The following is an 18,062-nucleotide window of genomic DNA, read 5'->3' on the forward strand; positions in this document are numbered from 1 at the left end:
GGCAAAAACAAAGCTTTTCAAAACCATTTCATTTATCAAATGCTCTAACCCCTCGCCGTAAAACATGTATAACTTTCCCATAAATAGAGTATATATATATATATATATATATATATATATATATATATATATCAATTCATGCTTCACATATCCATAATCATAAGTATGCCATGCCAAATATATAATAGAATAAGTAACTCTGTTGAAAATAAGTTCATGGGAAATAACATATTAGCCGAAACCATTGCAGGGGTCTGTACGGCTGAATTCATAGCGCATTAGTCAATCTAGCCGGAGTCACTGTAAGTGACCTATACAGCACTACACTGCACACGAGTTGGAACCATTGTAATGGTCTATACGATAGGATTGGGTGTAATATAATTATGCTCATTGCCACGTTCTCATTATAGCTGTGCGATAAAACGCTAGTCACCTACGAGTCGGAACCACCTATAGTGGTCTGTATGACAAGATTGTGCACCTAAATTGGATCCAATGTGAGTATATGGTGCGGGAGGTGACATCATAAATAGGCATGTGCCATATCTCTGGCTAAATCACAATCACCCGGGGTGCAGGTTTATGAGCTCTCAATCACGTCTCACATTATCAATATCTCATATAACAAAACATAACTCACCTGGTACTTACCTGAGCGTCCACAACACCAATTCATCTTATGCATCATATACTAATTCATATGCTGAATAGAAATTTATATGCATGGCATTTCAAAGCATACTTTCATTTAAACACATTTTCTGGGAAAATATCAAGTATATAAATATATACTAAAAACCAAAAGCCCACTCACTGGTATGTCAAAGGATCGTAGCCCCCGAGTCGCCCTTGACTATGCTCGTCCTCGGGATAAGTCTCCCCTATATACGAAACAACTATAAAAACGTTAATTTAAAGCACATAACCAATACTAGCTAATAACTTTTCATACATTGCTCAAATAGGGTGTTTAAATATACCAATGTGATCTACACAACCTCACGAACATCCCCATATTTTTAGAAAAATTTTCCGACGTCCCACACGCCGCCACACTCCAGCCAAGGCATGGCCAGACGCGCCCCCACGCGCGGCCAACCCTGACGGAATCCTTAACCGTCGTTAAGGAATATTCCGCTAAAAATTAGAATATTCCATTAAAACTAACCTGACGCCGTTAGGAATATTCCATCAACTCTGACGAAATATTCTTCTTTATTCTCCAGTGAACCTCGCCGGTCACCGTCGTCGCCGGAAAACTGGAAAATGTTTAAACCTTCATTTCTCTTCCATTTCTCAACCAAATTTCATGAAATCTTAACCAAAATGAAGCTGAGGACTAGAAGAACACAATCTTACCAATTTCAAGCTCCAAAAATCACGGGATCTCGCCAGAGAAAGCACGATAATTCCGATCAAATTTCAAACTCGCCAAACTCGACTTCCCAACGTCCAAAACACCTCATTTTTCTTCTCCGAGCTTCGTGAAGACGTTCTAAAGCTTCCTAGAGGCTTAAAATCTTATAAAAACTTTACATTCACGTGTGCATGAACAGTACCTCAAATATGGGTTCTCGGTTTCTCGAGAAAACGAGGGTTTCACGTCTAAAAAAAGGTATGGTTGTGATCCTTAGCTTGGCCAAGAACTCAAAGACACTAATTTTAGCCTCAATTCGTGAGTGATCAAGGGGTTTTAAAACTAGTCCGTACGTTGTACGGAAAATGGAAAGAAACCCGAGAGGAAGGAGAGAGAGAAAGAGTGTCAACATGAGAGAAAGAGAGAGTGTGTGTGTCCACGTGGGTCACCAACCAAAACCAACAAAATCTTACTTCTAATTGGGTCCAATTAATTAGGAATAGAACTAATTGGTCCTCAAGCTTAAGTCTAACTCACACTCCACAATAAAACTCAACATCTAAGGGTATATAAGTAATTTCACGCCATAGAAAAAATAAATATTTCGGGACGGGCTGTCACAAATATTCATTGACTGAAACCTTATTAGTTTTCAGATTTTGACCAAAGTTCCTAACATTAATGTAATAATGAATTTACATGTCAGTTACATAAATTTTTAAAATAAAAATTAATAATTGATTTAGAATTTTAATACTCACACCTTTATTAAACTCCTAACTAATTTTCAATTCAAAACATTTCCAAAATAAATAAATAAATTAGAATAAGTTTGTACCCATTAGCTTTTTTTTTAAAATGTTTTCAATTTTTTAATCTTATATGTACCCATTCATGTAATTTTTTTCAAATTTTTAATCTTAAAATGTACTCATTCTTAAATTTGTTATATGTTTTTTTATATATAAAATCTATTCAATTTGTTTCTAATCCATTTTTAAACTTACATGGGTACATTCTTTTTTTCTTTGATTTGAGAATGTATTCATCTCGAAGAAATTTACTAATGTTATTAAGCCTAATATCTTCTTTTTTTTTTTTTTTAATTTCGAAGAATGTACCCATGTTTTGGTACAATAATTTTTTGGTTAATTTTTTATGAATGTACCCATGTTTTTATATATATACACACACAATAGTATATTTATATTTTAATATTTTTAATCCCACAAATTATGATTTTTTATTTAAAATCTCATTAATATAAACAACTATAAATTTCAATTTTTAATTTAAAAAATATAGTAACATATAAAGAAATAAATTATCATATTAATTTCAGGGACTTCGATCAAAAATTGAAAATCAACAAAGTTTCAACCAAAGAATATTTATAGCTAGGGACCGCATCCAAAGTTTTCATTTTTTTAATTACATAAACCTCTAATGCATTATGTGTTTCAATTTAGTCATTCTATAACATTTTTGTCCATTTAACCATCTATTAGAACAGTAAAATGATCTGTTCATGTGACATTTACATGATGAAAACAAACGGAAAAGTACCTTTTTTTTTTACAACAAAAACTTCATTACGACTCAAAATTCATTAAAATGTCTTATTGTATGGTATCAATGAATGATGTACACCTCCAATTAAATTGTGGCAAAAGGGATTCCACACCTCCAATTAAAAATTGAAGCACTTAAACTTTAGGAAATGGGAAGGACCCATGAAAAGACAAAGTTGAATGCTTGGGTCCCCACCGATAAAGAGGTTCCAAGACATGATGTGTTCTTCCTTTTTGAGAGAGATATTGTAAATTTGTAGTGGGATTGAAATTATAATAGTCCCAGTTGACATATTATAATATTCTCAGTGTAATTTCGATTGCATTGACGGTAAACATAAATAACGACTCGTGATTAATTTATTGAAATGATAAACTCAATACTTCAACGACTCCAACTGCGTTTGCAATAATTTGCAATAATTTAACGGCTAAAACTGCGTTTGCATGCAATCAGAATTCACATCGAAAAAAAATCCCATGTTATTGATCAAACCATCAATTCTGCTTGAATATGTAGTATGTACAATTAATCTCAGACAAAAGTTAATTTTCATATAGCTCTTCGTTACGTGAAACTTGGAAGTAGTGATTCGTGGCTATACTTGATTGGAAAGAAACAAAGAGTCGGTGCTTGTCTATTTTAGCTGACCAATCATGGGATCTATATTTGGATAGATTTTTTAGTGTGCCGGAAATACGATCCAGTAAACAAGTGTCATAATAGTGGTTGGATACTTGAAAAAAAAAATTTCAATGACTTGTTCTATAACACTTGATGTAATGGGTCGTATTCCATCACACTGAAAATTTTCTCATATATGACCAAACTCATTTTTGGGTAGGGAAATGAAGCCTTATTTGTTAAAGAGATTTGGTTAAAGTAGAGAAACGAAGCCTAAACAATATGGGAAAACTTGAAGCCTCTACGACAACCAAAGATCCTAAAAGCCTAGGGTTGCAATTCATTTGTCAACTTTGTACCTAAAAGTTCAGAAAATATGGAAACAGAGACCGTGATTAGGACGAAGGATCGTTGATTAAAAAGGAATGCCTAATGCGTCCATGCAAATTAACCTCTAGTAATGAACAAGTATGCGATGAGCAGATGAACAAATCTTAATTTTTGAATGCCCTGGACGCAAAACACTCTTCTAAGTTTATACTTACGGACTTTTACAACGAGGGATTGAGTCGTGGAAGTCATGAAAATCTCATATTCGTCGCAAAAAATCAAAGAATATGGTATGCCATGACTTTTTGTGTTCTTAAAGTTCTTTGCTAATGACCATTTGGTTTAATAACATATGTCTATATTCGGTTGGAAGATATTTTCACTTTGAATCTCATAAACGAGAGTATGTTACGATTCCTATAGCATAAAAGAAAAGAAAGCTTTTTAGCTAAAATAGTTATTGAGACTGACATAACTCCTCACTTTGGTTCTTGAAATTTGAAATCGATGGTCCCTGAGTTCATCAATTGTTAATTATTTTGGTCATTCTGTGAAAAATCTCTGTTAAATAAGAATCAAAATGACAAAAATACAAATTGAGGAACTGTGTCTATCGATTTTAAATCTCAAAAACTAATGTAAAAAGTTATAACAATCTACCATTTTAGTTAAAAAAGCCGAAAAGATTACTTTTACGTGTTGCTCTCTAAATTCACTTGTGCAACTAGAACCCATGGTTTTAGAGGACAAACACTGCAGTGGCTGTAATCAAAAGTAAAAAATTCAATCTCCAAAACTTGTCTATTCTTAGTTACGTCCTCTCCTTTTCAACTAACCATGCTTACCTAATTAGAAGCTAAAAACTTTAAAAAAAATTACCCCAAATTGGGTTTAATTACAAACACTTCTTTAAGATCCCAACGACTTTAAAAAAACAAGACACCAGCCCACAATCACACAGATTCCCAAAAACACAGGAAAAAAAAGAGTACAAAACGCTTCCTAGCTTCCATGGCTTCCTCCTCCATCAAGGCCATCTCCTCCTCCGCCTTGACCGCCTCACCGAAGCTGTCTCAAGTCCCTCCACCACCATCCAAACCCTACCTCCTTTCCTTCCTCCACACCACCTTCAACCCCATATCCTTAAAACTCTCCCATTCCCATAATTTGCGTTCCCATTCTTTTCTCATAACCAACGTTCTAAAAACAGCTGAGTCATCATCCGACACATACGTTTCAAAGTCCTCCCAGCTTCCCAAGCAACCGTCTTCAGATTCAACTCCGACCATCCTGGTCTCCGAAAAACTCGGAGAAGCCGGTCTTCATGTCCTAGGTGGCTTTGGCAACTTGGAGTGCGCGTATGACCTCTCCCATGAGGAGCTTTGCGCCAAGATCTCGACATGCGACGCTTTGATCGTTCGGAGCGGAACGAAGGTGACCAGGCAGGTGTTTGAGGCCGCCAAAGGGAGGTTGAAGGTGGTGGGGAGAGCTGGTGTGGGGATAGACAATGTGGATCTGCAGGCGGCCACGGAATATGGATGCCTGGTCGTTAATGCGCCCACGGCAAACACCGTGGCCGCAGCAGAGCACGGGATTGCGCTGCTCACTGCCATGTCACGAAATGTTGCGCAAGCTGATGCTTCCATCAAAGCTGGTAATTAACACTTATTTAATTTGTTGTTTTATTAATATTTTTAGTTTTCTAAGAAAATTCTCACGACCCATGCACTTCCTAGTTTCGGATGAAATCAAATTTTAATATGTGCAATTATTTGCAAATTACATGTTTTAGGTAAGCATAGATTTTTCTTTTGGGATGTGAAATTTCAAACTTATGTTTAAGTTTACAGCTCGCTTAGTACTTATTTTTTTATATTTGTTAGGCCAACCATTTTGGTTTATTATTGAATTTGAGAAGTTATTTATGCACTTCAATATATCTCTCTCCATTCGTTACCTAATGTCAAAGGACAAATGAAAAGGATCTAAAAGGAGAGAACGGACATGTAAAAATCACTTGAGTTTTAAATTTTTAAGCAAAAATATCGATGTACTAAAAAAAATAAAAATTTAAGCAAAAGGGAAACTTTAAAATTTTTAGTTTTAACTTTCAATTAACATAATATAAATTAGTAGTATACTTTGGTTGTTGATAATAATTGGCTTTTTAGCCAAAACAGTCTCTATAAGAGTGGCATAACTCATCACTTTGGTTCTAACAATGAAAATTGATAGAAGCAGTTCCTAAGTTTATTCATTGTAAATTGTTTTGGTTATTTCGTCAAAATCCTTGTTAAGTGGAGGGGTTTGATAAAAATGCTCTCAAAAGATGGTTATGTGGTCTTCACATGACAATTTAACGATGAGTTAACAAATTTGTCACGAAATGACCAAAATGATTTGAAGTTGACAAATTCAGGGACCAGTTCTATAGATGTTCATTGTCAGGAATCAAAGTAAGGAGTTATGTTAATCTTAAGAACTATTTTAACTAAAAAGCCATAATAATTTGCCGTTGAGATTAAAGATTTAAGCTTTTTTTCCTATGCAATACAAAGCTATATTGAGAGGTAAGGACTCAAATTTGCTATTTTAGACGTAATGGCAAATGCTCTTACTTGTAATCCCGTTGCAGGATCAAAGACCTAAGCTAAAGATACACTCGATGGGTTTATTTTCTCTCTCGAGCAAAACAATTGTTATGGAATTATTGCGAAGTAAATAGTTTTTGTCTTGCTTGATGTCGCGACTCACAGTCGCACACAGTACGCCGGGGTCGGATTTCCGCTTTTGTACCTTCACAATTCATTGAATTTTAGTGGGTGTGCGTTGAATTTATATGGATCTGTCGCTTTCTGGGTAGAAAAATGATTGTCCAAGCAACAAGTGAACAAAAGCGTCTAGGGATCTATGTATTCAAAAACACATATTTTGATGCATGTTTTTGTTGAGCTCATTTTGTAATGTATTTCAACGATTTAACAATTTATTTTTATGTCTTATCTCAAAAATCATTTCTACCAAAAATACTCAATTCCGAAATCACATGATCGTTGATTAAATGTGACCTACAAATAAGTGTCAAAATGTGTGTCAAAAACGTGTGTCTCCATGTCCTAACCCTTTATGTACATATAATTTGAATGGATGCTGTTGAACCGACACATTCCACAGGTGGATGCACATGTGTGAGCATGTGAGCATGGCATGCAGGAACAATTTTATTCCCAAGTTGAACAGGAATCAAATTCTGTCAGATATATTTTATCTACTAATAGCTAGGAATTAAGGGTCCTCTTGATTATCAAAGACAAATATGATTGACTGAGGGTTTTCTAACCGGGAAATGATTTCCACACTCCACTCTTCTCCCAGTACACTCCACAATTTTTCCGACGATTAACTATTGAAAAGAGAAATACGAGTCAGAAACAAAGGAATGAATGTAGAAGTAAAAATGAATACTACCAAACTTTGAGTTTGATTGTTTCTGAAGTAAACATGTGTTGGTTCTACTAAGTGAATGAAAGGGCTGCAATTTCCATAATTTTCGAGATCAATAAATTCGAAATTTTGTTCATTACATCGACCGTAAAAAATTTTGGTTGACACGTTATTGTTTTAGTTTTGAGCCCTTGAAGAACATGTTGACACATTTTCTTTGTGTGTGTGTGTGTGTAAGGATGGACTGCATTTTCCTTTGAAGTTCTACTGCTAACCTGCACATAATGCTAACTTTGATGCCGGACTTTTGCAGGAAAGTGGCAACGAAACAAGTACATTGGCGTCTCTCTGGTTGGGAAAACATTGGCAGTTATGGGACTTGGAAAAGTTGGATCCGAAGTTGCTAGACGTGCGAAAGGCTTGGGAATGCATGTTATTTCGCATGATCCTTATGCACCGGCTGATAGAGCGCGCGCAATTGGTGTGGATTTGGTCTCTTTTGAGCAGGCAATTGGCACTGCAGATTTCATATCACTGCACATGCCTCTCACCCCTACTACATCAAAGGTGTTCAACGATAAAACATTCGCAATGATGAAGAAGGGAGTCCGAATCATTAATGTTGCCCGAGGCGGAGTCATTGATGAAGATGCACTAGTGAGAGCTCTTGACAGTGGAATTGTTGCTCAGGTATGATTCTCTAATTTATGTCAAAGCTGACGGTGTTGAAGATACAACTGTATATAGCATGTTTTTAAGGAAGAAAGTGATTTCCACACACCTATTTTTTTCTTCTGCGCTCTTCTGTTGGAGGGAGAAACATCATTTGTATATTCCATCACCCACATTTTCTCCATTTTTTTCTGCAGACTTTAGTATTGTTTTGATCTATGCTAACATACGGTTATGTTTGTTACATTGTTTCGTAACAGGCCGCACTTGATGTGTTTGAAGAGGAGCCTCCATCCAAAGATAGCAAGCTCGTGCAACATGAGAATGTAACAGTCACACCTCATCTAGGGGCTAGCACAAAGGAAGCTCAGGCACGTTTAATTTCTCCGACACTGATCAAAACTTTCGAAAGATATATCGTACATCCTTTAACTCATCAAATTCTGCACAAAACATAATATTTTCAGGAAGGTGTTGCCATTGAAATAGCAGAAGCTGTTGTTGGAGCATTGAAAGGTGAACTTTCTGCAACCGCTGTCAACGCTCCCATGGTCTCTCCTGAGGTATGTTGCTATATTAGTAGAAGAGGAATAGGCAAGATTCGTGGAAGATTAACTACGCTCACAAATTTTCATGTTCTCAGGTTCTGGCTGAGTTGTCTCCATATGTTGTGCTAGCCGAGAAGCTGGGAAAGTTGGCTGTACAATTAGTAGCAGGAGGAAGTGGGATTAAATCTGTGAGGGTGGTTTACAAATCAGCTCGCCACCCCGATGACTTGGATACCAGACTTCTCAGGGCCATGATCACTAAAGGCATCATCGAACCGATATCTGCCTCATTTATCAATCTAGTCAATGCAGATTTCATTGCGAAGGATAAAGGTCTGCGCATAAGCGAGGAAAGGGTAGCTGTCGACACATCCCCAGAGTGCCCTGTCGCTTCAATCCAAGTACACATTTCCAATGTGGAGTCCAAATTCGCAAGTTGTGTTTCCGAAAATGGAAACATAAGCATTGAGGGGAAAGTGAAATATGGAAAGCCCCATCTGACATTGTTAGGATCGTTTGGCGTGGACGTGAGCCTCGAGGGAAATCTCATTCTGTGCCGGCAGGTGGATCATCCAGGCATGATTGGGAAGGTGGGGAACATACTTGGGACTGAGAATGTGAATGTGAACTTTATGAGTGTGGGAAGAACTGTCCAGAAGAAGGCCATAATGGCGATTGGAGTGGATGAGGAACCGAAAGAGGAGTTACTCAATAAAATCGGGAAGGTACCTGATATCGAAGAGTTTGTGTTCCTTAAGCTATAGTAAAAACCTAATGAGAAGGCTTCTGGTGCAGAAAAAAAAAAATCAGTTGGTTTAAGTAGTGTTCTTCTTCTTCTTCAGCAGTAAACAAAGAGGCCGGCCAGCTCTGCATGTCCCTGGTTGGGCCATGAATTTAGTCTAGATAGTAATGTATTTCATGCCAACATGATAAGCCAGAAGCCGGTGGTATTAGGATTGATGTTTTAGTTAGTTTTGGTAGTTCTTTATCCGCATTCTGAAATTCTCATCGATGTTGTTGTTCGATTATTGTCAGTGCTGGTGTAGTAACAGAAGTACTTCTTCTGCTATTGTGTGGACTTATTTGTATGGTAATTCTGTTGAAGTTTTCCAATTTTCTTTTGGTAAATGCAGACATTAATGCTGTTTGGGATAAAATCTGAACTTTGGGCCAGAGAGAAAGTCGGCCCAAACCCAAGGCCCAGAGGAAAACTTAGGAGGTAGGAAAGAGGCTTTCGGCTGGGCACAAATTACAAAGGCCACATGCTTACCTGCTCAAAAACCACAGGGGGTAGGTTATTCAATCACTGCACAGCCCAATAAAGTACTTTATTGGTGGCATTCATGTAAAAAAGCTAGTGAGTCATCACCAAACCGCATTCGGGCAACCGCCATTGCTACAGGAACCCAAGCTGAATCCGTCTATAAAAGGAGGAAGAGAAGACAGAATTAAGGACACTCAAACAAACAAACAAAAGCCAAAACTCTGCTCAAGCCAGATTTGCCTTCAACAAAGCTGTAGTCAGCACAAGCCTTCATCCCGCTCGGGATAAACCTTCCCAAACCCCTGTAATAGCTCTGCTACCTTGTTCTTGGTGGTATCGATTCATTTTGTATCCTCTTCTCCCCATCAACCCCTTCTGAAAGCTTTCAGACCTTTGATAGAGCCACAAAGATAGATTTTGTAAGAAGTTCAGCCTTGGCCGATAAGGTTCAAACTTGCCCGACTATCTTTGCTCTGTCTTTGTCTTTTCTTTCTTTTAAAAGCACAATAACATGTTATATATTCTCAGTTATATACAAGTTATTTCTGGCAAAGTCACAATGAAAATGAGTCTTCAGCACTTGAATCCGATCTGAATCACGTCAGAGTTTAGATCAGATCTGAGGCTTAAGCCCGCGGGCATGTAATTTAAAGATCAGTTTAAAAGTCCTTGGCCTCAAGGCATAAAAAAGAACTCTATGTGGACTCAACCCATCCACGACGATCCTTGATAAGCGAGAAGTCCGAAGTTACTTGGGGCGCAAGTAATCAATCTATTTCTCCGTTTTGTTACTATTATATCTTGATTCGTAGAAAAGGCTTAAGCATAGAGTGAATTCTGATAGAAAGCCTCAAGGCCTACACCTAAGGCCCCACGAAGGCATCTATTTAGCTTCATTTTATGTTGCGGTATAGTTGGTCCGAGTATAAGGATTAACTCTGATGGGAAGCCTCAAGACCTATACCTAAGGCCCTACAAAGGCATTCATTTGGGTTCGTCCTACCTCTTGGATTCAGATAATCAAAGGTATAATAGTGATAAAACTCTGGCAATCATAAAAGGTCAAATATGATACATCCAAGCGCTGGTTTAGTTTGAGAGGAAGCCTCAAGGCCTACACCTAAGGCCTCACAAAGGCACCTGTTATATCTAACTCGGTTTCTCGGGCGTATACATATTCAATCAAAGCTTAAACACCCATTCAACATCTGCCATACTGAAGATGGCAGTGGCACGCCTGAGCACGATAAAGTTAATCTTGATTGTGAGCCTCAAGGCCTACACCTAAGGCTCCACAAAGGCACCCTTTCAAATTAACTCTGTCCTTCTCTTTCAGAACTGCCCGACGAGCCTTGCCCGAAGTGTGTCTTGCCCGACCAAGATCTGCCCGACGAAGGCTTGCCCGAGCAAGCCCGAGAAGAAAGCAGGAGTACGACAGATACCCTCAACCGACGCCATTCTCCCAGGGGAGCTGTGTGCTCGACCGCCAGGAGATTCCTGCGACGAACATAGTTTTGGCACGCCCGGTGGGATCAGAAAAAGCTACACTTCTAAGATCTTACATGTCCAAAAAGAGAAGCTATAAACTTGCCAAAAAAGAAGCCAAGAAGGATCTTTTCCAGATGACAGAGCAATCAGAAAATCCTTTATCCCCGTCTGGACAGGTGGTCTCAGATAGTTCGACTGCATCTGAGAAATCACAGGGGAAATGGATTAATGAAGAACTGCAAGCTACAATGATCCAAGTGTTGAAAAGCATGGAAAGAATTTCCTTGGAGACTAAGGGAGAAGTGAGCAGACTCTGCATGCTTACAGGAAATCTACAAATGAGGCTGGATTTGGAGTTCTCCACTCCAAAGGGTGCTCAAAGAAGTGGAATAAGTCCAGTTGTTATAAGAAGTGAGCCAATCATTCCTTTGTTTCCACTACTAGAAGAAGAAAAGGATAGGGGAAAGAAGAAGGTGATACCTGAAGGAAGTCAAGCAGTGATGGAGTCAGCTTTAGAAAAGGAGTTTCCCAGCTTCCCATTATTATCATTTAATGATACGAGGCAGAGCGAACAAGAAAGAATGAAGTTTGGACTGCCAGCCACGGCTGGAGAAACTAGCGGGAAAGAAACAACCACTACTACGTCAGATAAACCTCTACCTTATAGACCACCCCCGATGGTCAACAAAGGTGGAGGATCTAACTGGAGAAAATCTGAAACCAGGAGGGAAGCAAACGCGGGCAATGACCGGAGTCCGAAGGTTGAGTCCGCTATCCATGGCCAGAATGGTAATTTAGCTACCCAGCAACTAAGAGAAGAATTGGCCGAGTTAAGAAGAACGGTGATTCAAAACGCCCAGCCTCGAGTTCGTCCAGTATTCAGGGTTACCTACCAGAAGCCATATCCTGAATATATCGATGAGTTAAATCCATTCCCTCTTAATTTCAAGATGCCCGCATTCCCGACTTTCACAGGGGAAGATAGCAGTGTGTCCTCTAGGGATCATATTTTCAAATTTTCTAATCATTGCGTGGCGTATGAGGACAATCCAAACTACAAATTGAGGTTGTTTGGAAATTCACTAGCAGGATTGGCATCTCAATGGTATTCTCTATTACCCCCCAATTCCATTGCTAACTGGGGGCAAATGGAGATGGCTTTCCATGAACAGTTCTACAGGATAGAGCCAGAGCTCACCATTAATGATCTGGTAGAAGTGAAACAATATGATCATGAGTCCACCGAAGATTTTATGATGAGGTTCAGGAGGACAAGGATGAGATGTCAGTTCCCTGTCAACCAGGCACAGCTCATATCCATTGCTCAAAGGGCTTTAAAATTACCTTTGAGAAAAAGGTTCTATGATGCACAGTTTAATGAGCTACAAGAGTTGGTGATTGCTGCCACTAAGTATGAGAGGCTGTTACAGGAGGAACAGCAGGTAAAACATACTTCCAAAACTCCTCCGTTCTACAAAAATAAAGCTACTATTCACCATGTAGAGGTTGGGGAGGTTGGACCCGAATGCAAAGATGATCATGGGGAGAAGAGTATAGATGTGTGTGCTGCTGAGATGATCACACCCTTCAAGCCATTGACGATCAAAGGGTTAGTCCAACCAGTCAAGGACCAGAAAATCGTGATGAATGATGGTGGGTTCGTACCCATGAAACCCCCAAAGTATCAAAGTTATTCTTTCGATCTAACCAAGGCGCCAGAAATCTATGAAGAGCTTGTGCGAGCAAGAGTCATTTTGCCCGACAGCACCAAAAAGATGCCCAAGCCCGAGGAACTCAGGGGGAAGAAGTATTGCAAGTTACATTATACCTTCAACCACTCTATAGTCAATTGTGTCCAATTTAGGGACTGGGTACAAGATCTTATAGTGAAGGGGAAGTTACTACTCGATTCACCTCAGGCTAGTATGATGGTGGATACTAACCCTTTCCCCGAAGTTCCTATTAGCATGATCGACCTCGTTTTCAAAGAATCGGGGTTATCAACAGAATAAAATGCCATTGAAAGAACCCGGGGGCAGGGGCTAAGATTGCCAACCATAAAGATGGAGGAGGAGGAAAGCAGGTAGGCAGGGGGGCATAGAGTTGCCTGAGGCCTATTCAAATGAAGCAGAACAGGAGGAATGTTACATATCCATTCTAAACAAAAAAAGATTACAAAGTAATTCTATTCCAAAAACTTTACATCTTCACATAAGGTGATTATTCTAGAATGATATGTTCGCATGATGGTAAAAATCCTATTTGGTTCAGCCAAGACAGTATGGCTGTTTACAAGTTCAGACTTGGTTTGCTCTAACTCTGAAGTCGCTTTTTCCACCCCTTCGATCTGTTGCTCAAGGTTATCCAGAAGAGTTGTTTGCTCCGCCCTAAGGATCATCAGTTGTCTCTCCAACTTCTGAATTTCAGAAGAAACAACTTCAATCCGTTCTTTGGTCTGCATACTCTCTTCCATCAACCGACTAACTCGGGTAGAGGAGCTCGATTCTCTCTCTATGAAGCATTTTGCCCGGTTAGCCAGCCGGTCTGCTCTCTGATGTTGCTCCCTGAGGGCCCTCAAGTTTTCAAAGAAAGAAAGGAAAGAATCATACTGAGGCTTGGATAAGCGATCGTTTTTAAAGAACTCAGTAATGACTCTCTCAAGGTCACAGAGAGCCTTGAGGCTAAATGATGCAGTGAATTCTTTCTTTGCCCAGGTTTGAAAGATTTGTTGCTGTTCCGAAGACATAGATTTTGTTGAAGCCTGCTTTGAAGACTTCAACCGCGTCTCAAGTCGCCCGAGTGCTTCGAAGAGTTTGGGCAACTTGGCAGGATCAGAGGAGGAAGGAGAAGGGTCCGGCATAACAGTTTCTTCTGGTGATATAATGCCTATGGAACGGGCAATTTCTGTTTGTTCAATCAGTTCATCTCTAGACAGGGAGGTGTCAACATCTCCAGAGGAAGAAGGAGGTTGAAAGCACCTTGGGTTACGGGCCATTGGAGGAAGGGAAGTTTCTTTTGGGGAAGCCCGCTACAAAATTTCAGGATCAGGACAAGATAAACTATACACAAGTCAAAACAAATGAGGCTTTGGAAAGAAGAAAGTTACCTGACTTAACCCCGAGGTTTCACCAGAGAATGCACTAACTCCTTGTCGAAGTGAAGATTTTTCACCACCAGCGACAGATGGGAGAGTTGTGCCTGAACCTGTGCCTACATCCTGGTTGTATCCGAAGAAAGTAGTGATGATCAGCAAAAGGTCACCAGAAGAAGAAACAAGAAGAAAATATTCTAGCACCTGAGGTTGATCTTGAGGAGAAGGAGGTTCATTGACCAACTGGCGAGTAAGCGCTTGCGAAATAGTTGTGTTTGAAGCTACAGGGATCTCAGGAACTATGGGTTCTTTATCCAAGGCCACTGACGAGGAAAGGGGTTCATATCCCGAAGATGGCTGCAAAGAACATGGATAGGAGTTACTTGGGTAGCAATGTGCAAAGTTGAAGTGAAAAGAAAGAGTAACTCACCAAAGTATCATCCTCATCCACAAAATGCAATATGATTCCTGTGGAAGGATCAAATTGAGAAGAAGGGGTTGCATCTAGGGCAGGTTGCGGAGAAAGACTTTCTTTCCTTGTAGCCTAAGCCAAATTATTCGAAAGTCAGAAAGGTTTGAAAATAAGGAAGTATAAAGATAGAAGTCATACCTCTTTAAGTGTAGCAGCCCTTCGTGATTCCTTCTTAGAAGCAAGGGTTGACCTTTTAGAAGCTTGAGGTCCTGTTTAAGTGATAAAGGGATAATCAGATAAGGGAGAAAGGTAGCCATTTGATCCGGAAGAGGAGATACTCACTGGAAGATTGTTCTGTCTCTTTACTCGCTTCAAAAACAGGAGCAGATGGGACTGCTGGCTTAAGAGGAACGGTGACTCTTGCCTGCTTACTCTTTCGGGTAAGAATTGGTCGTGTGATTGCTGAAGGAAGTGCTGGATCAGAGATTGTGGTTTTAGTTGTGTCCACCCTCTTTCGTTTAGATGCTTTGGTCGTATCTTTGGCTATTCCTTTAATTGTTTCTTCAACTCCTGAATCCCCAAGAGATTCTGAGACGTCTGTCCCCTCCCCGACTTCTCGCCTTTCAGCTTCTGCTGCAGCACCATGAAGAACTGCGGCATCAGCAGAATCATTTTCTGATTCGACGGCTTCGGATTCAGTATCGACTAAAGCTGCAGAAACAAGTAAGAGTGAGGAAAATAAACAACAAGGAAAGCAAAATCGATTGGGAAGAAAGTCACATATTAGGAGTAATCGGTTTTTCTCTTGGATCATATCTTTCCAATTTGCAAGCTCGCCCGAGCTAGGATATGATTTAAGAGAAAGCTGGCTGAAAATACGATCGTGGTTCACTTTCAAATCTCCTCCGTATTTTCTAGTCCACCTTTCCTCCCACCAAGAGGAAAACAGCGAGGTACATTCGAAATTAAGAACAACGGAATGTCGGGCTGCTTGGTTCATCACGTCCAAACTACGGCGGGCAGCTCGAAATATTGCTTCAGAAGGAGTCTATAACCGAAATGAAGTGTCACAATGGATGGAGTCGAAGAATGGGACAGGTATGGATTGCCTAAATCCTAACTGCCTGCTGCAGAAGTTAGGATGATACACCTCCAAGCCTCGATCATACCGATTTCCCCGGACCCCCCAGGCCAAGTCTCTTGGCTGAATACAGCTGATAAACTTTTCCCTGCAGAAAGGAGCAGCATCCTCACCAGGGGCATCTTGGAAGGCTTGGTCAGAAAACCAAGGATATCTCCTCAAGACCGATGCACCCCATTCCAAGTCTGACCGAGTCCTGCAGACTCGAAAAAAGTAGAAGCATGCAAAGGTGGAATGATCTACAGGAGGAGCTTCAGCCAGGATTCGGGCAGGAGCCACACCCTCTGGAAACTCTAGATTGATAGCCCGAAATTCTGGAAAATACCATTGTAACCAAATCTGTATCATCCAGAAGGGGCCGTTCAAATTGGTCTCAAAGGGCTCATCCCGGGTCATGTCAAAAAAAAGGTGATAGAGATGGGAGAGAAGGAATGGACCCGTGGCAACGTCATCAAAATTGTGAAGAACCTCTACCAAGGGGATCCATTCTACCCGTACCCCCTTGGATTTGTTGGGGAAGACGTGCTTGTTAAGCCAATAAAGAAGAAAGTACATATGTTCCTGATCTTTGTCGGCTTGAGGAGAGCCTGCCCCGAAGTTCTTCTTGACAAAAGGGATGAATCCTTTAAAGGAGGTTCCATAACTTTTGAAAGTAACTGAGTTATAGCTGAGAGGAAGGAAGTAGGTGGAAGAACTTGAGCCCCCGGTGGTAGAGGATGGAATCCAATCTTGAGTAACATCTATCACCCTGCCCGATGGCCTCAAACCGAAGACTTGGGCCATATCAAGAATGGTGGGAGACATGGGACCCATACGGAAATCGAAGGTGTTTGTGCCCGTATTCCAAAAGAGGAGGGCAGAAGCAAGCAATTCGGGCTTAGGGGTAATTGAAATCTTCGAAAGCATAATCAGTTCGTAGATGCCATTACTCATCCATTTTTGCTTGAAGGAAGGTTCCAACTCGTCAATCCACTGGGCCCAGGTAAGATCATTCATCAAGGGAAAGCCTCGACGATGAAAAGACCACTTAGAAGAAGAAATGCCCGAGTCGGCCAAATAAGGATTTGGGGTAAACCAGTTTCCCCTAGGCATATTACTTTCTATTACTGAGGGAACCCGAGAAATCCAGGCAGGACCCAAAGATTGAACCCCATGCATCTCAAAGAAGAGTTCAGAATGCAGGCCTGCCCGCGGACGATGCAGCCCGTTGAGCAGACGGCGTAGAGTGGCAATTCCTTCACCAGACTCGTAGGATGGTAGGGTTTGGCCGGATCCTGAGGCCATTTGATGAGGGCCGTGGGGAAGAAGAACAAGGAAAACGGTAAAGATGCAACCTCGTCGGACAACGAGAAAGAAATGATGAAAGAATTGGGGAAGTTTTGTTGTATCAGAGAAGGTTTTCTTTTTTTTACGAAACACAGAGAACGGAGAAGTTCACTCACATGGGTTCTAAGAATTCTAAAGGTTTAAAACAGGGGTCTCTTTCAATTAATGTTGGCGCTTGGGATCCCAACCTTAACATCAATTGAAGGGGGCACTGTTTGGGATAAAATCTGAACTTTGGGCCAGAGAGAAAGTCGGCCCAAACCCAAGGCCTAGAGGAAAACTTAGGAGGTAGGAAATAGGCTTTCGGCTGGGCACAAATTACAAAGGCCACATGCTTACCTGCTCAAAAACCACAGGGGGTAGGTTATTCAATCACTGCACAGCCCAATAAAGTACTTTATTGGTGGCATTCATGTAAAAAAGCTAGTGAGTCATCACCAAACCGCATTCGGGCAACCGCCATTGCTACAGGAACCCAAGCTGAATCCGTCTATAAAAGGAGGAAGAGAAGACAGAATTAAGGACACTCAAACAAACAAACAAAAGCCAAAACTCTGCTCAAGCCAGATTTGCCTTCAACAAAGCTGTAGTCAGCACAAGCCTTCATCCCGCTCGGGATAAACCTTCCCAAACCCCTGTAATAGCTCTGCTACCTTGTTCTTGGTGGTATCGATTCATTTTGTATCCTCTTCTCCCCATCAACCCCTTCTGAAAGCTTTCAGACCTTTGATAGAGCCACAAAGATAGATTTTGTAAGAAGTTCAGCCTTGGCCGATAAGGTTCAAACTTG

The 18,062-nt window shown here is 40.3% G+C and overlaps 1 protein-coding gene across 2 annotated transcripts; it reads left to right on the forward strand.

Annotated features, from left to right (window-relative positions):
- Nucleotides 1–4,803: 4,803 nt before the first annotated feature.
- On the forward strand, nt 4,804–9,678 carry LOC103443230 (D-3-phosphoglycerate dehydrogenase 3, chloroplastic-like). 2 transcript variants are annotated; one of them, XM_008382040.4, is made up of 5 exons: nt 4,804–5,540; nt 7,644–8,020; nt 8,263–8,373; nt 8,470–8,565; nt 8,646–9,678. In XM_008382040.4, the coding sequence occupies exons 1-5, from the start codon at nt 4,898–4,900 to the stop codon at nt 9,312–9,314; spliced, it is 1,896 nt and encodes a 631-aa protein (XP_008380262.3). In that variant the 5' UTR covers nt 4,804–4,897; the 3' UTR covers nt 9,315–9,678. The 2 variants fall into 2 exon arrangements, with proteins under 2 accessions (XP_008380262.3, XP_070661103.1); XM_070805002.1 differs by having other exon boundaries at nt 4,805–5,540; nt 8,263–8,377; nt 8,474–8,565.
- The last annotated feature ends 8,384 nt before the right edge of the window (nt 9,679–18,062 follow it).

This window comes from Malus domestica, chromosome 09 (assembly GCF_042453785.1).
Source record: "Malus domestica chromosome 09, GDT2T_hap1".
Lineage (NCBI taxonomy): Eukaryota > Viridiplantae > Streptophyta > Magnoliopsida > Rosales > Rosaceae > Malus > Malus domestica.